This window comes from Argiope bruennichi, chromosome 1 (genome assembly GCF_947563725.1).
Source record: "Argiope bruennichi chromosome 1, qqArgBrue1.1, whole genome shotgun sequence".
In the NCBI taxonomy this organism is placed as follows: Eukaryota; Metazoa; Arthropoda; class Arachnida; order Araneae; family Araneidae; genus Argiope; species Argiope bruennichi.
The window spans coordinates 114,494,363-114,517,191 of NC_079151.1; the positions used below are offsets into that span (position 1 = coordinate 114,494,363).

The 22,829-nt window shown below is 26.6% G+C and overlaps 1 protein-coding gene across 1 annotated transcript in view; it reads right to left on the reverse strand.

Annotated features, from left to right (window-relative positions):
* Positions 1-309: 309 nt before the first annotated feature.
* The window catches only part of LOC129967733 (cell adhesion molecule Dscam2-like), a 29,798-nt gene continuing 7,278 nt past the window's right edge, over positions 310-22,829 (reverse strand). The window contains exons 4-15 of the mRNA XM_056081907.1: positions 20,331-20,501; positions 17,568-17,721; positions 16,366-16,514; positions 13,532-13,663; positions 12,477-12,632; positions 11,643-11,713; positions 9,447-9,684; positions 8,008-8,106; positions 5,834-6,028; positions 5,515-5,691; positions 2,425-2,621; positions 310-816 (exon numbers count right to left, since the gene is read on the reverse strand). Coding sequence (XP_055937882.1) covers positions 769-816; positions 2,425-2,621; positions 5,515-5,691; positions 5,834-6,028; positions 8,008-8,106; positions 9,447-9,684; positions 11,643-11,713; positions 12,477-12,632; positions 13,532-13,663; positions 16,366-16,514; positions 17,568-17,721; positions 20,331-20,501 — 1,787 coding nt within the window. The 3' untranslated portion in view covers positions 310-768. The remainder of the gene's footprint in view (positions 817-2,424; positions 2,622-5,514; positions 5,692-5,833; positions 6,029-8,007; positions 8,107-9,446; positions 9,685-11,642; positions 11,714-12,476; positions 12,633-13,531; positions 13,664-16,365; positions 16,515-17,567; positions 17,722-20,330; positions 20,502-22,829) is intronic.

A 22,829-nucleotide genomic window follows, 5' to 3' on the forward strand; every position in this document is an offset into this window, starting at 1 on the left:
TAGTTTTTGACAAACTTTGCATTATTCATTAAAAAAAATTAAGAAAATAATTTATTAAATCTATATAACTGAAATGGTAAAATTTTATATTTCTATTTATTTACAATTTGACGCATGAATTGACTTTACAATTACACAGATAAGTAATAATTCCAAATAATTAGGAAGTAAATATTTTATTTTTAATCTGAAAAATTGACTAGTTATATAATATTGTATCAATCTCTTGGACACTTCTTGCAGAAAAAAATATTATCAAATAATACATTAAAAATATATAATAAAATAGAATATGTAAATTTTGATACAATTAAATTTTGTGAAAAGCAAATCAGAATATTAAGAGTAAATAAGAGATACTGTTATTAAGCAGTATAAACCTGAATTTAAACTATGAATCATATTAATTATGAATATTCATAAATTTAATTATTTATTAATTAATTCTCTGAAAATTTTAAAATTATTTTGTATTTCGGTCAGGCGAAACGAATAAAACTATAAAATGATTTTATCTTGCAAGTAAACATATTCAAAAAGGTCATTCTCCTTTGTCAATCCATATATAAAGCTTCTTTAAATCTATGAAGCAGACCTAGGAGAATGAATTGCTTACTTCACAGCACAGATGCATGCAAACATATATGTACACAATCAGAAAAAAACATATACAATGATAAATATTTTTTCAATAAATTCTTTACAGAAATTATTACGATCACAGATAGTATAGACATTACCCAATTAAACTATCAGCACCTGAATATTTTAAACAATGGTAGCATTGCTTATTTTAAAATCATCATCAAAGGAACGCTATAAAAAGAAGAAAAAAGTGTAATATTAAAAAAATAAAACTTAAAAAACATTCTAATTAAAAAAAATAATAAAACATTCTAATTTTGGAAATAATATTGCATATTGTGCTTATATAATAAACTGGAATAATTTTAGTCATTTAGAATTACTGAACTTACTAAAAGTTCTTATTTCTTTTTGTGACACAGATATCAATTTACATTTTTAATATTTCACTGTTTCTTTTTCATCCTTTTCCTTAAAAAGTTATCTGATTAGTGAATGATGTGGGTAAGCTTCATTGATATAAAATTCATACTACTTTTATCAATTAAAATTATTGCAAAATAAAACATTTTTCATAAATAAATCATATTTGCTTTAAGCTTTATTTCCTATGAAATATTTGAAAATGAAGTTCAGTTTAAACATAAAATTTGTTCATGAAAATATACAATGAAAATCTGTGAAATCAAATATTTAGTACAGCTCAATGAATTTTCATATAACTGACAGATTAGAAATTCAATGCAAAATGGCATGGAAAAAAATCCCAAGTATTAAAGAATTCTACATTTAAACTTTATATAAAGAAATCAGAAACTGCAACAAAAAAATAGAATAAAAAAAAAAACGTCTTTTGCATAGTTATAAAAGGCAGCTATTTTCTCTTCATTTACAAAAGGGCACTGGGATGTTTAATTAATTAATTTGATTAATTAATGGATTAATTGGATTTCATAAAAGATATATCTTTTTGAACACAAGCTGTCAATAAATACAGATGAGTAGTGAAAATTAACAAGCATCTCTTATGGCATTCTATTTTCTGAATACTATAATTAAGTCAGAATACTCAGTGAGTCACATGCAAATAAATCATCTTTACACAAGAATATATGGTTGCAAATGTGACACATGGCTGAGAAGAATTTACTATGACGGTGAAGTAGGCTACAGTATAAGTTAACTTCCCATATGAGCACATAAAAATTTAAAACTTAAAAGAAAAAGGTAATAATAACGTTTCAACAAGATTTGAACCTGCTTTGTGAGAGATTATTCATTTGGTCTATAATTGTCAATAACATAGTTTGATAAAGAACCATTTGGCAGTCTGTGTAGAAAGATATGCTGTTTTGATCTTTTCATTATTAGATCATTTCAGAAATTTCTTCTTGTTTCTGTATGTTGTATTTGCAATCACATATACTCCTACATAAAAATTATATATAATCTGACTTTTCCTAGATTTTATTCTAAGAATCTATTCTTTCCTTAAACTCTGTCTTAGATTCTTTGACTTGCCCATCCAGTTTCTCCTGTCATGATAATACATCTGGTAGAATTTTTGCTGGTTAAATCTATGCATATATTTGTATATTTTGCAATATTTTGTATGGGGGAAGGAAACGTTGAAAGAGAAGATATATATATATACTATAATTCAATTTCAGATAATTTAAACATACAATTCTAACATCACAATTTTTTAAAAAGCTATTGTATAATAATAATCTTTAAAAAAAACAAAAACAAAAAATTAATAAGCCCTAGGAATGCAAAATAAAAGAAAAACTAAAAACTAAACTTCCTAAATTAAATAAAGGAAAATTTTTTACATACTTCTTTGATTTTTCTCAAAGTGTCACCAACAACAGATTCATAAATTGGTTCATCATCCTCCTGCTCTGGTCTAGTCAAAGGCACAGTAGAGTATGGTGAACCATACCTCATAACATTGTTGCCAGATATTGTAATTGGTATATCTCGCTGACGTGGCGCTGTGTGCATATAGCTGAAATTCTTTGATGCAGGCAAATCTTTAAAAATGACAACAGTCAATATATTAAACCACCACAGATGATTCTTTAATAACATAAATTTAAATTTAAAGTAAAGTAAATTTAATAATAGTAAATTTAAATACTAATTAATAACATGTAATACGAGAACTTATAATAAATATATAAAACGATAATATGTAGATCTATAATTAAAGAATATATAAATGATTTCTCAAATAAAATGCCCTAGTGAAATATTAAGACAGTATTTCTCTTATGTCAATTTCACTTGTGATGTCTATTAACCCCCCCCCCCTGTGGTTCCTGCACAATTTTTTAGTTAGAAAGTTGATGATACATTACTAATTACTAAACAAAATCAGGAATTACTCATTCACTGAAAATAAAATTATTTTAAAGATAATGATAAAAATCAGATGAACTAATTCTGGAAATAAAGAACAAGAGTATAAAGGCAAATATCCTGATGAAAAAATGGTGCATAAAATTTACTATTGCCACGATAAAAAGAAATTTTTATATCTTAAATAATAGTTAAAAAGATTAAAATCGCAAAATCTGATGTTACCTGAAGTTGTCATTTGGAGTGATGAGACCATAATCTTATTATTATTTTTTAAAAAAAAAAATAGTGATAGTATGAAATACTTAAGGAGAAGAACGGATCTCCATCCAGATTGTGTTACACATACTGTTTAACACTCAATCAGTGTTAGGATTGTATGATAGCAATAGGTGTGGACCAAATCTGTGTGATTAACAGGAAAAAGAATGCCCAAAAATACATAAATGAAGTATTCATTCCTAAACTGCTGTATTCTGCAACATTATCTTTCCCCAGATAATGATGAATTTATATTTCAACATGACTTAGCTCCATATCATTTACCAATAAACTTGTTTCAAGACAATCACAAGACAAAGACTACTGGAATTATCTGGGAATAGACTAGACCTTAAATTAATTAAAAATCTATTAAGCAAGTTAAAAAAAATTGCTAAACGAGGCAACACAGCACTAAAACTCTTTACCTGAAGCAATAATCTACTGATGCAATCACATTATAACAATTAAGGAACTAAAAGCATTGGCCAACTCCATGGGATGGTGTTGCAAGGCCATAATGAATGCTAAAGGTTACCAAATATTAATTGCCATATGTGAGAATTTTTGTATATGCCATTATATCACTTATTCTTCGTCATAACTGCTATTACAATACAAATATCCATTACAGGAATTACTAATTAATTCTTAGTTAAACTATCTTGAAAAATGATATAATCTTATGGCATTTTTCATAATAAAATTGCTGTTAATAACCATAAAACTACAAGAATTACTTTTTTCAAAAGAATTCCACAATTTTGACTACTATTGTAATTATTATTCTATTAGCCCAAATTCATCAGAAATAAATTAGGTTGGAAAAAATCTAATGAAAGAGAAAAAAAAATCTTAATTTGCGAGGGTGGGATGAAAAGCTTCCGGCCTCACCTAAAGGTGGTGCTCTCGGAGTTGCTTTAACTAAAGTACTTCAAAGTGTCATCTTTGTTTAATACTTCTTGCATATTTTAAAAGATTTGTGTTTGGTTGTTTTTATACTGTGCCACTTTCAAATTTTCTTCTTTTGTTTTTAGCCGAGTATGGAGAAAACTAAAGTGCGAGCTGTAATAAAATCTTTTTATCATAAAAGGCTTATCTCCAACAGATATTAAAACTTAGCTAGATACTATACTGGTTAAACTGCTCTTTCATTTATAATTGTTAAAACATGGCTTGTAGACGTTAAATGTGGTTGTACAAGTACTCTGGATGCGGAGCATTCTGGAAGACTAAAATTAGTCACTGCAGATGAAATCGTTAGGAAAGTTCACAAAAATATTATGAATGATCACCGATTGAAATTGACAGAGGTTGCCCAATCTTTTGGTATATCCGAAATATGAACATATATTTTTTTAATCGATATTTTGGGTACGAGAAAGTTGTCCGCAAGATGGGTACAAAGTTTGCTCCCTTGGATCCAAAGCTGCAGTGCATGACGATATCAGAGCTATGCAATTCAAACTGATTTTTTTACGGCACTTCCTTACTGTGGATGAGACATGGATCCATCACTATACTCCAGGGACCAAATAGCAATCAAAACAGTGGACAGCGAAAGGCAAATCAGCCCCCCCCCCAAAAAAAAGAAAATGCTCCATTTGCTGGAAAGGTTATGGCAGCAGTTTTTTGGGATGCTAAGGGAATTTTCTTATTGGATTATTTAGGAAAAGGCAGGACTATCAGTGCTGAATACTACGCTAATCTTTTGGATAAATTGCAATCCAAATTTGTTTCATCAGAATAATGCTCCTGTCTACAAGGCTGTTATTGTGATGGGAAAACTTCATGAACTGAAGTTTGAAATTCTTCCTCATACACCCTGTTCTCCTGAAATGGTCCCCGTGGGCTACAACTTCTTCCCCAACATGAAAAAATTTCTGTCTGGAAGGAAACCTTGTTGTGATACCGAAGTCATTTCAGCAATGAATGCCTACTCTGAGGCTTTAGAAGGAAGTTCTTACAAAAAGGTGATCCAGGCATTGCCGCACTGCTGGAAGAAGTGTATGTTTTTGGAAGAAGACTACATTGAAAAATATAAAAATCATTACACAGAATTTTTTTTGTTTTCCTTGTTAGGCCAGAAACTTTTTTACCCACTCTCATATTTTTGCTCCCTTTTTCTGAGAGTATATAATTTATTCCTATGAAATAAGTCATGTTTTCTTCCTCCATCATCAAAACACAGCAAACGTGCACAGTTGCAACTGAGGAATTTTTCACTATGAAACAACATTAACTTTTCAGAGAAAAATTGAAATATTAAATTGCAGGCAATGGTGTGAATAGATGAAAACTCACCTCCATAAGTATGTAATGGTGGCAAAGGTCTTTTAGAATATACATAAACACAAGCTGACACAATGACAATCACAATAATAACAGTGGCCACTGCAACAGGAACAACTATATATAAAATCTGGGTTACATCATCTACAGCAGCAGGCTGAACTTGGGAAGAAGGAGGAGTAGGTTGAACTGTAATAAAATGAATTCCATTACAATAGATTTAATAACTAACTATGCATGTTTAGAAAAAGATGAAAGAATATATGTATCATAACAGAACAGAACAAAACAAAACAATCTCAAATCAATAAACAAACAATGAAATACTTACAAATTGCTTCTGGGGAAGTGCGAATAGTGGCAATTTCACTAGGTTCACTCACTCCGGTATAGCCATGAGATGTCACATAAATCTGATAAGGTACAGCAGGATCTAAATTAGTGAGTGTATAAGCATGCTGATAAGCATCTGGAATGGATATTTCATTCCACTTATTTCCATTTTTACGATAGTGAATGGTATAGCCTGAAATAAAAAAAAAATATAAATCAACCTCAATAATTGCAATCTTTTAAACATAGTTTAAGATAGCTAATTACATAAAATATAAATATGCAGTTTTATTGTAGAATATATTATAGTTTTCATATAAAGCATAATAATGAAATAAATGCCAAAAGCTTGAAATAGAATAATTTCAATGTAAATAACTCTCCTAGTATTACAGATTTCATCTTTTTTCCTACCAAGCTAGTTATCTGAAATATTAATTCGTAATTACATCAATTATTTAGATTGCATAATAAAAAATGTACATGTGGATATAATTATACCATATTTTTTTCAAATTTAATATAATCCTAGCTTTCAGTTTGTTTCTTTTTAATACAAAACATATATAATTATGATAGTAAGAGACAGCTTTAATAATATAATATGAGTCTTTTTTTTGTCTGTCAAAAGCATAAAATAGCAGACTTCACAGACTTTCAAAGAGGCCAGACTGTAGAAGTCTGACTATAGCTAGTCGTAACCAAAACATCCCAGCTTTCAAGCATTTCTAGAGGTATGATGTCTAGTCATGACAGCACACAAGCAGCACCATAATACAAACTTAACAAAGCAAAATAATGGATGGGAGGAGAAACTGAGGAAAAGAGACTCACTGATATTGAAGCGAATTGTAATGTCGAAAAAGAAAATAATGACAGCCAAAGTGATGGCAGAGCTCAATTAGCATATGAAATCTTCAGTTTCAAAAATTAGCGTTAGGAAGCACCTTCATAAATAGAAAACTTAAGGTAGAGCAGCAATTCTCGAGCCACTTAACAGAGATATTAATACCAAACATTTTCTACAGTGGTGCAATAACCACAAAACTAGGGCAATTGAAAAATGCGAGACAGTTACTTGATCACATGATTCATCTTTCACACCTTATCCCGCTAAAGAATATATAAACATTTGGAGAAGAAACTTGCATAAGCAAAGATTGTGATTGTCTTCTTAAAACAGTCAGGTATGGAGGTGGATCTATAATGTTTTGTTTTCTGTTGGCCCAACAGTAAACCTGATAAGAAGGATCACTGGTGAGAAGTATAAAAAAGTTTCAGCAGACCAGGTCCATCCTATGATGCAAACTTTGTTTCCTAGAAGAAGGAGATAAAATTTTCTAAGATAATAATGCCCCTATTCACGTAAAGAGACTTTTCTATTTGTAGTTTGATGAACACAAGGATGAAGTGAAGCATCAACCATGACTTCCTTAGTCTCCGGATCTCAATATAATCGAATCATTATAGTCTATTTCAGAGTGTTCAATCCAGAATCCATATCCTCCTCTGGCATCTCTCTCAGAACTTTCACATCTGATTGAAGAATGGTACAATATTCCTCAAAACACTATTCTGCACTTGTATGATTCAATTTCCAGGCAAATCCAAGCTGTATTACATGCCATATGTCTTATTAATAAAAATTCTTGTATTTGTTTATGAAGTCTCTATTATTTTGGAACTAACAGTATACAGTATTTGGTATAACAGTTTGGTATTAAACAGGTACTAACTACCTGTACATATGAAAAATTAAAAGTAAAATATGGCTATTATTAAATTAAAGCTTCTACTGCAGCAAGATGGTGCACACACAAATTGTTCTTGATTACTTTAACATGCCTTTACTACAGATCATTATAGCAGTTCATAACTGTTATAATCTGAATGAATCTTTGAAACATAATGAGGAAATCTGAATAAAAATGAAGGAAGAAATTTTAGAGAATCTTAAAAGACTAAGATAAAGTTTTCCTAAAATTTCCTCATAAATGATTAAGGACATACCTATATAACTGATTAAGGATTGATATAAACACATTTATTATTACCAGATATATGAAGTTTTATCTCTTATCTGGTTTATTCTAGAAATTGCAGAACTTCCTTTTTAAAATAATTGAATAAGTTAACTTTGAAAGTAAAAAGTATTGTATCAAAATAAATTACCTGATATAGATGATTTAAATTCATCAACTGTATTCCATTTCACTTGAATGAAGGTGGAGCCAATATCTTGTATAAGAAGTGTTGGATGAGGTAAAGATTCTAAAAGAAATTGATTTGTAAATAAGAATTCCATAAAAAAAAATTTTAAATTAAATTCAGAAACTCAATTCAGTTAGAATAAAGGAAATCTAAAATGTAAGTACAATTATGCACACTATTTCTAATATGTTTAAAACAAACGTCTTTAATTTAATATTTTAAACTTTTTAATGACTTAATACACTTCACAGATAAATGAAAAAGTGAAATCTAAAAAAATTTAAAACTATACAATCTGAAAGTATATATAGAGGATTTAAAAGTTAAATGATAGCAACTAAATTTTGAAAAAGAGAACACAAATTAGCAATATGTTCTTCAACACTCTTGAGTTACTTTGTTAATAAATCTTTGAAATGTGCTAGTCACATTACATAAACCAAACTGTATCGAGTGCTTTTGAAAATACAAAATGGGGTACAAATAGCAGTTACAATTAATTATATTCAAAAACAACTGGAGTTGATGAAAAGTATTTCAAAGTCAATGCGAAAAATTATTTTTGCCTCATGTAGCTCACTAATAAAAGCAAAAGCGCAAGAATTTGCATATTTATCCTTCTTAATTTGGAATCGCCAATAGATCACCAATTCCTGCTTTTCTTCTTTGGAACTATATGCAATAGGGAGAAAAAGTTGCTGCTGGATCCATTTTAGGAATTATTAACTTATCAGAAGCCCTGTAATGAGATTTAGCCCACACACATACACACAAAAGCCCATATGTATCAATATAATGATCCACATAATGTCAATTGTTCGGTTTGTACAAGACAGTTTCAGAATATTGGGAAAAAATCATTATAAAAGACATGAATTTTAAATACAGAAAAATTAGAATTTCTAATAACACAACAGTGATTTAATTTAAAACAATTATTAAATAAATTATGATTTGCTAAATCATGTTATTAAAAAATTAAATTAATTTAAGTTTATTTAATTGCCATTTTAAATCATTGTAGTGCTGGGATAGATGAAAACGTTCATAGTTTTTGTTATTTTAATTCACATTTAGAATGATAGTTTAAGGAATATTTCATAGCTTAATCAAACACATATCACACAAAATGGACTAATTCTGGAGAACCTTTATATGATACCTAGCAGTTTTAATTAAATTATTTCTAATAATGTGATCAACTGTAGTGATGTTGTGGTTATTATTATGTTGAACTGTTCTCATCCATATTAGAAAATAAGCTGACAATTATAAGAATTATTTTACCATACACATTAAATACTTTTGATACAATGAACTATTTCATTAATCATGACATAGAACACCCCATGACAAAAAAATTAATTAAAAGATAATTATAACATAAAAGCAGAACAAACCTTTATCATGTGTTCGGATCAAAATGTCTTCACTAGAAGGGCCACTTCCGACTTCATTAAATGCACGGACAGTTATCAAATACTCAGTGCCAGGGCGTAAACCCCTCAACATATAATGATAAGAATTTGTTTCATCAGCTTCAACAGTGTTGAAAGTATAAGGCAGATCTGATGTTTTTTGTTTGTAACCAACATAGTAGCCAAGTAATTCTCCATTCCATTCTGCTTGAGGTGGAGGCTAATAAAAAAGAAATTTCCAACTGTATTTTGACATATCAACTACTACATATGAAAATATTTTCATAAAAAAACTACTAAAATAATCTATTTTAAATATAAATAAACCATAGTTTATATTACAAATATAAATTATAGTATGACACTTATTTATACCATTAAAAAGTTCATATTAATAGTGATACATATGGAAGTTAAGAGCAGATCACAGGAAATCATTTACATTGATAAAAATAATTGAAAGAAAGGGGGAAAAAAGAATATACATTTCACAATATATATGATTAATAAAATGAAATATTCTATTTATTTATCTCATAATTCAAATAAATATCTAATGAAAATTAATTGCTAGTATTATTTTCTTCGATTTAATGCTTATCCACTAGGATAGAAGAAAGTGAAAATACTATGCAATATATTCTTTCAATTTATTTGCCATTCAAAATAATTTGGAACTACCTACATGTAAAAGATATTCATTTACTAAATCAAACATTTAAATTCTAATATTTAGTACTGTACTTAAAATATTAACAAAGAATTACAGTATTAAAAGCCCAATTATCACCAAAAAATCCAAAATGGATTTCTTCTTACATAAGTCTTGCACCTTATGTGCTCTAATTATTTGTCAACTTCATAAAGATTACTGAAATTATTTCATTCCACTTCATAATCCCATGTTACTAGGGTTACTTAAAATCTAATTACATATTATACTATTTTAGTCAATTTCCCTTCCCCACTTTTTTTTTCTTTCTTTTCTTGAGTTGCATGACATAGTACAAATAGCAAAAAGAAAAAAAAAAATCATAAACTTGAATTTAAAGATTTTATTACATTATGAAAACAAAGGAAAGAAATGAAAAAAGCATAAATGATGGGAATATATAAAAGCAAAGTAATACCAAATAGGATTCTAGTAATTCTTAGCATGTGATCAGACTAACAGTAAAAGGAAGAGGCAGGTGTAAAGATGGTTAACAGAGAGTAAAAGATAATTAATGAATTTCACAATGCAAGAGATGAATAAAAAATTTTCATTCTTGACCAAAAAAACAATACTTATTTTGAAAAGGTTATATAAAAGTAATTACATATTAGAATAATTTCATTGAAAAATAATAGTATGTACAGAATAAAAGAGCCAAAATATCAATATATTCATAAATAATCAATGAAATAAATATAGTTTCATTACAAGTATTAAATAATCTTAGCAAAAAAAAATTTCTAAAAGAATTAAAAGTCTTTTTTTTTTTTTTTTTTTTTGTTTCTTAGAACTTTTTAAAAATATTAAAATAAAATCTAAATAAAAGCAAATCTAAATAAAAGAAATTTTTATTCTGTGAAGGCCACAAAAATTATATCACAGGCTGGAAAAAGATGTTATTTTGTTTACAATTTTTACTGATACTCATACTTTAAATACACTTGTAATTCATGCTAAGTTTAGTAAATTCAGTGCTTAGAAAGATTTCTCACTAAAGGTTAAGATATTTTTCATAAAAGAAAATCTTCATTGCAAGAGTACAGTCATTAAAGAAATAAAATTGAAAAGTCATTAAATGAGAAACCATTCAATATGGCAAATCAAAAAGTTAGCAAACAAGAAGATGGTTTTATTATTTTCATTTTATTTTTGAAGTTATATCCGAACTTTCATCAACTTGTAAATCATATCATGTGATAACACTCCAAGAATTTATCACAAGAGAATAAGGTTTTTAAGTTTATGATGATTTTCAATCTCAGATACATTATGCAAAAATTCTCTTGTGTTTTTGTTTTTTCTTAAAGTTCAAATATATATATTATTTAGTTTTTAGCTGACAAAATTTACTGGTATTAACAAATATTAATCTGAAACTAATTAATCTAATACAGGTCCTTCGAATATTCTGAATATAAAAAAATACACAAATAACAAATGTCCTTTAATAAAGCATCATTTACCTCCCATGATATTCTAACAAACTTTGATCCCTTATCTTCCACTTTAACATTTACAGGTGTAGCAGAGGGTTCTGAAATTATATGAAGGAAAAATGCATTACAAAATTTTTAATGTACAGTACAAAAAAATTAATAAACTGACAGAAAAAAACCACTCATATTAAAAATTTAGAACAGAATAATATTTTAGAAATTTTTTTCTTGCATCATTCAGATTACATGAACCACAATTATTTTTCAAGTAACATAATATGAAAAAATTATGCATCAAAAGTTCTGTATATCTTAAAGAATTTAGTTAAATTCAAATATCATATTTTGGATATGTCTATATATACTATAATTTATTTTGCAGAATTGAATAAAATATCAAAGCAATTCTTTAATTTTATTTTCATAAATATTCTTCAAATAGAAAAAAAAATCATTTGATAAAGTATTTAAAATAAACAGATTCAAAACAAAATTGTTCTGAATACTCTTTATAAAACTTTCACACCTAAACTGAAATTCATGTCTAAAATTTCAATAGAAATCATAAAAGAAAAAATATTATATTTTAAAGAAAAAAGATATAAAAAAATCAATAATTTTTTTAATATTAACTTAAATATTTCTGATTTTATGTTTACAGATTAGAATAAATTTATTAGTTTAACAGCAGTCTTTTAGAGTGAAAGCAAATGAAAGTTATTCAAAAATATTTATTAAAGTCAAATGAAATTGATCAATGAATAAAATGTGAAAAAAAAACTGAATATTACAAGGTGAAATTTTTTATAGAAAGTCATAACAGTTTAAAAAATAAACAGGTGAAAAAATATGATGCAATACCTTCTTTGGCAGTTGTAAATTGGCCTTGTTGAGAAGGATCACTATCTCCAACACTATTACTAGCCCAAATATGAAAGCTGTAAGTTGTAAAAGGTTTCAAACCTCTTAGAATGGCTGTTGTAGATGAACTTGAAACAGTTATATTCCAATGACCACCTAAATAAATAATGAACAATTTTTGAAAATCTTATTAAAAAAAAAAAAGGTTTAATTTGTACAATTTTGGTTTAAAGAATACAATGTAGTGATATAATAAAATTTAATTAAGATTAATATATTTCAATTTATTACAGCCATCTGAGAATCAAAAATGCAGATTGAATTTTTTGTCAACTTTTTTCCAAATTGATGCAAGACATTAGTATAACAATGCAACTATACCAGAACCATACCAAAAACGACAAATTCTGTGTGAGTGAAAATTATCTGAAGTTACAACTATCCTTCACTAAGAAATATATAAATAAAGCCTAGAGTACAAGAAAAAATAAACTGTACAGATGAAAACAAATGCAATATTTTTTTTTACTGGATGGAAAATAAATACTGAGCAGAAAACTAAATGCAGATATACACTCACAACATGTCAACAGCAAAATGCAGAATTGGAAACAGTAAAAACAGAGGTGGTAACATATTTATGAGGCATTGCATGAATATTGTTAGATCCCAAAATTTGAATCATTATTAACAGAATGATGGATTATCAACTATGGAATGATATTTTCAAAAATAATTTATAGTTTAGTATTTATCATTAGTGTGAAAAGAAAAATGTATTTCAGTAATTTTATGCACAATAACAACAACATACATTAAACACGCAGTTCTAAATATTATATAACATCACAAAGTCTTTGAAATTTTCACTTCAATACTTGATATCCCATTGAGCGTTATTATTAATCTTTCAACAATAGTTTTATTGTACAAATACTTTTTAGATTAACTATATATCATATACTAAAACTCATGTAATATACAAGGTGCATTCATACATAAAAGAAATTAATAAAATTTGCAAAAGTTGTAAACATGTTTTATATCATATATACCTGGATTTCTCCAGTATTCCACAGTGTAACTTAGAATGGGACTATTTCCATTGTCAGCAGGACGCCATTTAATACGAACACTACTGCTCCAAATATCAGCTACCTCAACAAATTGAGGAGGCTTTGGTCGTTCTGTAAAATCAAAGATACAAAATTAATAAATAAAAGAATTTCAAATTAATAAGGAAAAAAAAAAACCAGAACTAATTATACTATACACTTAAAGAAATGATGATGAAATGAATTAATTCTAAACATAAGAGAATTTTCTTATGATGTCTCCTTTACCCATTATTTTAATTAGCAAGGTAAAAATAAAAAGGTAGCATTTTTATATATTGGATGCGGAAATAATTAAATTAAAAACAAAATGAGTATTGATATTAAACTTGATTTTACATATATATTAAAATAGAGTAGAAAAATAGCTATTGAAATTTCAATGACAGTAGGATTCATACATTCACCTTGATCAACCTTCCAAAAGTTTTCCCTTATATTGTTAGACAAAAAAAAAAAAAAAAAAAAGTCAATATTCGTTGCAACAAATACACTGCTTATAGTAAGCTTTTCTTTTATTTATTTCTAATCAGTTATTACCTATCCATTTAATTCATATACTGTAATTTTTCCAAAGTATGAAACCTTAAAATAATAAAATTAGAATGTTGACACAGTGTCATCGAAATATTCAATTTTATAATCATACAACTACCTTATAATATGGATAAGCTAATATCAGTTTTATGTAAAAAGCAATAGCAGAGTATCTAGAAGACAGGGGTGGGGAGGGGAGATGAGAAAATGTAAAATGTTGGAAACTGATTTGACAAATGAATCTTAAGAACTTTTATTTACACACAAAAAAAATTTTCATTCTAAAATACCATAAATTTATAAAATTTTAAAACACAATAAATTAATACGCTTTTAAAATACTATATTTATAATTATAAATAGCTATCAACTCAAGAATGATAAAAATGATATTGAATATAAACAAGAACCAAAATAAAAAATAAACAATGCATTATAGTTTATTTCATGAAGTGACAAGGTCCTAAATATTATTTTTAATTACCATTCAATCATTCAAAATCCACTACAATATATGAGCTATAAAAGATGGAAATCTATTCTACATTTAAAATATAAAATTCTATAATGCTAATAAAATTATAAATTGCTGCATATGTTAATGACAAAATAATTATATTTTTTCAAGTAATCTTAAAACTATAATCAGAAACACTGCTCTGAATTGATTTAAACTGATTCCATTATATTATTACCTGAAATGTTTCCTGTTTTAAGAGTAAAGTTCCGATTTACAATTAAACATGAATTTTGCACCACTCATATTAGGTCTGTTAACCTCTTGAATAGCATGTTCTTTTCATCTACAATGCTTCTTTTTATAATTAAAGCATATTAAAAAAGTATATTCTTTTATTAAAACATATTAGTTGTGGGTCTATGATGACAGCTAAAACACCATCTAAATAATTCAACTCAATAAAATATATTCAGTAATCAGAGAAATTACTAGTAAATAAATACTGTTATCTTTTACAAATTTATATATGCAGTATACAGACTCTCAATTTTCTCATAGTCTCATAGCTGTTATAAATTTATTTTAAAAGGATAATCATGAAAGTTTATAATTTATTCTTTAAAAATGCAGTCAAAATAATACATATATCTGTTGTTAAAATATCAACAAAAATCAATTAATTATTACACAAAGCTAAAAAAAATGGTTAATATCAAATAACATTGCTTCAAAAGACAATAACATATCAGAGAAATAACAGAAAAATTTTAAGTACTTATATTAAATAACACATATTCTACTTTTTGGTGCTCATTTATTTTGTTGCATTCAATGAAAAAAATTAACAGATGATATCAAAAAGTCACTAGATATATTTTAAAAAGTCCCAAAATCCATTTTTTTAATTTAAAAAAATTAAATTAAATTTGTTCATTGGAGTTCTAAAAATGTAAGCATTGTATGGTGCATCTATATTGGCAACACCTAGAGTGTTTAATTCAAAGATGATAGCAAGATTTAAATTCTGTGGACTTGAATTTGTATAGAAAAGTAAATTTATTATGAACACAGTCTTAAAAAAAGTACAACTAACAAGAGTAAAATTAATGTTTTCTTTCTGGCGCTCAACATTTCTTTTCTGGGACCATTTTTACTAATTCAGGGAATATCAATTATACAGTGATCAATTTTAAAATTGATACAAGGTGAATATTAGTAATTCTTGATTTGACAGAAGACTTAATTGTTTCATAAATGAAAAAAAAAAAAAAAATGCTTGCAATAATAAGTACTTCCAAACTTATTGAATTTTGCTTTAAAATCTAGAGAGCAATGGATCTTGGTTGTTTCTATTTACATATGATTAGATATTGAATGATTCAATATCTATGAAGATGGAGGAGGTGAGGGGAGAGTGAATGAAAGAAATAAAAAAAGGAAAATGCTTCTTCCAAAGATTTAAAATATTTAAACTTCCTTTTAAATTTTAGTCTAATTTAAAAGGAGGAGCAAATCATTTTTAATGTAAGTTTCAAATAAAACAAAATTGGCCTGGGGCAATTATTTAAGTACTATAAGATATATCGGACTAAAATTGCTTTCTATTTTAGATATAAAGTAATAATTTCACTCATTCATTCACATTCACACATTCATAATATATTACATCAAATAATTCTAATGTTAACATAATAGCTTACTATGTGCTATGACAATTGAATTATACAATTCTATATTGAATATTATTTACAATAAAGTAACACACAATTTCTCCTACCAACAAGCATAAGCCGGACATCTTTCTCATCAGATCCAAACTCATTTCTTGCTAAGCATGAATATAAACCTTCATCAGTTGGCTTGGCGTTAATAATGGCAATAGTAAATTGGGTATTTTCTAAGCTAGGCAATTCAGAAAATGATATCCTAGAAAAAAAGAGGAGAATAAACATTTTTAAATAAAAGATACAGAAAAATTTAACTAGCTTTCTATTCTATAAGAAATAATCAAATACATGATTTTAATAGACTGTCCAGAGATGTGTAAAGTCTATAAGGTAAGAAAAATCAATTGAGTTATTTTTTCTTAACAGACGATAAATTGTATTTTCTGTGCATCCTAATTTTAAAAAATTTATCCCCAGAGAATTCTAAGAAATATACAAACATGGATTCAAAAACATTCTTGATTAAAATAATATTATTTATAAAAAAGTATTAGGAATATAGATAATGAATGATCTCCTCTTTACTTCATTTCATATTTCTATCCAGTTTAGAACTATATGCACAGTTATAATTTGACACTGTACACATCCATGATTCAAGTACATATTTTACAAATATCATAAACTTATTACTCCTCAAAATAAACTTCAATTAAAAAAATAATTGATCTCATTTCTAACTTGAATATCTTTTCTTTATACTATAAACCCATCACATATTACAAAACTTTATATTATTCACCTTTTACAGAAAACTTAAGTTTATAAGGAGAAAAAATGTTATAAAAATCAGAGTGCTAATTTTGGCCAGACATCTTAATCTTTTATAAAATAGAATTAAATATTAAGACAAAAAAAAATTAGATGTTTCAAGCAAACTTTTGTTTGAAACCAAAATTGATATTTTATATATGTATATATTTCAAATACAGCAGAATTATCTGAAACGCTTATTTTATATAAACTATTTGTAACTAATATTTTATGAATGCAGCTGGGAAGTAATACAGTAAATGAATAAAATAATACACAAAAAATGTATTATGATATTTATTTCGTATTTAAGATGACATACTAAATAAATATATCTACCAATTTCACAGAACATAATAGTTTGTAAAATTTGAAAAATGGCACTTTAACTGCCTTATAAAGATGAAATACAAATTCTTATTCATTACTACACATCAAAATTTAGAATATATAGAAATATATAATTGAAAGCTTTTTTTTGCAAGCAAAAACTCTTCACCTTTCAGATACTCCAGGTCTATCACTTAATGACCTATGATCTCTCAACCACTCAAATGACAATGGTGGATCACCTCTTGCCAAACAAGACAAATAAGCAGTCTGACCTCGTTCGACAATGACATGGTCAACAATTCGCTCAACAGTGGGAGATTCTGGAAAAAAATTTAATGTGAAAAAGAAAATTTAATATTTTTTTTTCCATTTGCATAATGACTCATTGATAAACAACATTCAAATGATAGCAATGAAATAATTTAACATAATCTATGTGAAAGAATATTACGACTACAAATCATAATTTTGATCAGCTGAATGAAGATAGTAGTAGTTCAGTGGGTATATTTTGCAATGCTCTTTAATTTAAAGGGAAATTTTTTAAGCTATAACATAAGATAAGATGTATCTATATTTATAATATAACAACATATATAGGTACAGCCATATATATAATAGTATTGAGCTAAAATTAAGTAAACATAATCTTTATTAGTAATAAAACTGGAACTCTAAAATGGATATTCATCATACTTTTTGAACATAGCAAAACACATTGTGATAAATTGATATAAACTACTCAACTGAAACATAAAATTAAAAAAATAAATTGCCAAAATCTAAGCTCAAAGAAAGATGCATTTACATTCAGGGGCATTTAAAAACAACTTTTAATTATATTCTACTTTTTTATTTATTATTTAATTGGTTGAAATAAAAAAAAACTATAAACAATTTAAATACCAGTCATTTTAACAATAAAAACAATTTTTACTAAATAATAAAATTGCCTTGTCCATTAATATTTAAAAATTTACAAAATATGAAAATAATCCTATAATAAAACTAAAAACCTAATTAAGAATCCATTCATTCCAGAGAGAAATTCTAACATTTTATAAAGAACTATATCCATTTTTAAAACAAGCACAAGACTAAAATCTAAATTTGGCCAGGAGATCTAAAAAAAAAAAACCTATTAGGATTTTGTATTTCCAATAAAAATTTTTATGAAATTAGTTATTTTTTCTTGAAAAGCTTGAAAAAACTAATTTTAAAAAATACAATTTGGTAAAACCCTCAATATAAAATGAAAAAAGAATGATTTTAAAAGTGGACTTAAATTGCATTTATAGAAAAAATAAATTGAAATATGACATCTTTTGAAATAAAAACATTGTTATAGGCTGATAAGTTTTTGTATATATATCCCTTCCTCGGAAAAAAAACAAAAAAACCAACAACTATTTAAATATAATTTGAAGCAGATGTTATTTATTTTCATCATTTGCAACTAATGAAATACTTACATAGAGGATAATAATAATAATATCACATAGTCATAAAATATTTAATGATTTCATTTCTTTTTCAATTAATTTCATTGCTTTTGCAATTAAAGATTTGTATAATGAATAATACTTAATATAATATTTCTGAGCCAATCAAACATTAAATTTTCATATTAATTATGCTTAAAGGAATTGTTATTAAAAATATTATTATTTCAGTTATTATTTTTTTCTATTAAAATCTTAAACAAAAGGTATAAATTTACAGCAATAATTTTTTTCAATTATTAGGCTGTATATCATGCAAATAAAAACTGTTTGTGAAAACAATTGCAAGTTTTTAAAGTTCTAATAATTTTGTTTGAGAAAGCATCAACAGCACACCATTGAAAGAGCTTTACTACTTGCAGAATGTTGAAATATTCAGTAATTGCCAAGTTATATTTGTTGGTAATAAATATAACTTGGCTCTTCTTGGTTGGTTTGTTGGCATTGAGGGTAATAAGATTCCATACCATGCCCACCACTCACAGATACAACAAGGAAACTGAAGTGAATAAGGCAGAAGAATCACAAAATATAAGTAATCTCCAAATTTCCATAGCTTCTAACTTCAAATACTATGCCACTTTAAATTCATATGCCTATAAATTATTTCATTAACAGCTTGAAATGATCAACTTTTAGAAAGTTTCATTGTTTGTCAGTTTCAGTTTGTCACTTATTTTGATCAACCCAAGTTTAATTTTATTCTGATATCCCTAACTTTTTTGCTGAGAAAATTGACAAGAGAATATATGATTTGCAGTTTAATAATTGAAACAAAATATCTTTAGGAAACTCTGCCTTTGCTGTTATTGAATGTATTTGAATTTTGTCTTTATAAAATAATTTTTAGAATGTTTATATTGAAGGTTAAAATTAAAATGTAAATGTAAATGATAAACTAATGAGAATTTGTTGAATTCCTTGTGCATCCTATATGCAAATTACTACTTTTTAATATTAAAAAAGTGAAAACTGTCATTAGCTGATGTAACACTTCAGTAAACAAATTATATGGAATCTATAAACATCCCAAGTGCTTGATAAACTTTTAGCTGGAAAAAAATAAAAACTCAGATAAGAAAGAAGATACCATCTTATCAATGTCTAAATGGATGAGGAAAATGAAAGTAACGGAATTTAAAAATTTCTGTAATTAAGTCTCTACACTTTAATTTTAAATTGTAAACTGTTAAGTTTAGACAGAAACCTCTAAAACCCATCCTTCTTTTCTCTAAAAGTACATTAAATACTTACTGAAATACAAGTATAATTCATCACTTTTCTGATTTATCAAATAATTAAACAGAATTTATAAGGGAATATGATGATGCATATTTAAGTAGATAAAAATCTTATAATTTTAAAAATCCTAATTGAAAATGTAAGACAAATAAAAATATTAGATAAATTTAGAAAAGTATACATACCAAATACAATCAACTCTATTCGTTTTTGCAGTCCACTTCCAATGCCATTAAATGCTTCGCACTCATATGTTCCACTTTTCGATTTTTGTGCATTGGATATTAATAGACTTCCATTCTCATATACACGAAAATTGTCACCAGAAAGGACACTTACAAGATTTTGCTGAGATTCTATGCACAAAGGAGGGGGGAAAAAAGAAGGAAAAAAAATTTAAATCAATTCTATTATTAAATATTTTTCAGGTCCTGGAAAAGTAATTAAAGATTGCATGAATAAGATAGAATGATACACAACCTTCTTACTCAATTGCAGAATTTTGGAATTTTCAATCAATTATATTTCTAGATCTTCAGGCAATAAATAATGCTTAAAATAGAACGATGTATGAATATTAAAATCATGAAATACATCAAATGAATTTTTTTTTAAATTATCAATACCAGAAATTCAACATTTTATTTCTCCATGCCTCACTTGTATCTTAAATCATGCAATTAACTAAAGATTTATTCATAAAAAAACTAATAATTCACAACTATCACTGATTACAAAGTGCATACAAAAGAATAATTTTGCAAAATAAATATAGCATATTTCTATCATTAAATTCAATCTAAACTGCAACACAAGCAACAAACAAAGTATTGCAAAAAAAGTGTAACAAGCTTCTGTTTCTCTAATAGCATAGGCATACACTTATAATTACAAAATTCCATTAAATAAGTTGGAAAACTGTATGCAAAAAAATCAAGTAGTAAAAGGTTTATCTTACATTTAACTATGCACACACAAAATTTTACATGTCTGTTTATATAATTTTCAGAAATATTCTTTGAAATTTTGAGTGATCACTCATAAAATTAGATGGATATAATTATTTCAAAATTGCAAGTTTATTCTAAACCAAAAAATTGTCATAAGCAAATATTTGTCTAATAATATAACATACAATCATCATAATGACAATTACAATTTCAACTTTATAAGGAACAGAAGAGAAACTACAGAAACTGAAAATTTAAGATATCCCAGAGAAATAATAGGTTGTTCAATAAGAAAATAAAAAATAATATTCATTATTTGCAACTGTGCACTTTTGAAAAGAATGATATAGTGCATTTCAAAATGCTGACAATTTACGTTATATGTAATCTAATGCTGTCCAAGATGTAGAAGAATATAAACCTTATTTTCTAATTTTCAGCTGCAATATTCTTTTAATCGATCATTTCAATATTTGATCATCCTGTTTATGTAAAAGTGCACAAGTTTTCAGTTTATCTCTGATGGTTTGCTTTACAAGCCAAAGTTACTTGCCATTTTTTATTTCAAATAGCTCATTGCTTTCGGCTTTCTTTTGTCTAATATTAAAATCCCCTAACCAAATTTCAATCAATAAGTGTTAGACGTCGAACAATAGTCACAGGGATGGATAGGACAGGGGTGTCTTTCCATGTCTCCCTCACTTCATGCCCATTACACTGTTTAAATAACCAGAGAGTTATAGTTGCAGGGGCATGAAGTGGTGTTGTGTGTATTTTATGTATTCAAATTATAGTAATAATTCAGCAAGTGCTTTCAAACATTAAATTATACAATTTGCACAAGATTTATCATGCATAAGAATCTGATTGTTCTTAAATTTATTTTCTAATTATTTTTCTCATCATCCTTTAAGGAAGTGGTCAGAACCAGGCAGCATATCAAGTGGGAGATGACGTGTTATACAAATGATACAGAAATGGACATTTTGGTTTATTTTTTAAATTACCCTCATGTTGGAAAACAAACAGTTGTTTCAGGCCTGAACATTCCAAAAATGACAACATAGAAAATATTTTAATCTTATTACTAGCACCTATATAACATTCATGAAGTTCATGGAAGGTTGCAACAGTGGACAAATACATGATTGAAATCAAGAACTTTACAGCTGGGACCTGCTTCAGATAAAATCACATTCTTCCTTTCTGAGAAATATAATATGAACAGAGGAATGTTGCTTTAATTGATTTAAAAAAAAAACATTAATCTTTAAAATGATCACTTTTGAAGCAATAAATATCTATTCTAAATGTAAGTGGTTCATCATCAGTAGCAATATTCTATAAATATTTAGAAGTTTGTTGATTATCCCCATTTTGTTCCGTAATATATTGGTTAGTTTCTGACATATTCATAATATGATTCTATAAAACTTTGCTGTCAAATTCAAAAATCCCAACTTTATGTCACAAAAGATGAAATAGATCACACAAAAATAAATATTATTTAAAGGATGCAACTTTGTATAGATGGCAAAAGATGTGTTATTATTTTCCGATTCTGCTCATTTAATACTCTTTTTCATTTGTATATAATTCCTGGAAATTACAATGAGATTTGATCTGAAGACTGAAAGACTGAATAGAAAAATTATCTATTTCAAAAAAATTTCCTTTCAATGTATGAAAAATTTTTAAAGAAAGAAGCATGAAACTTTCTATCTTTATAGATCA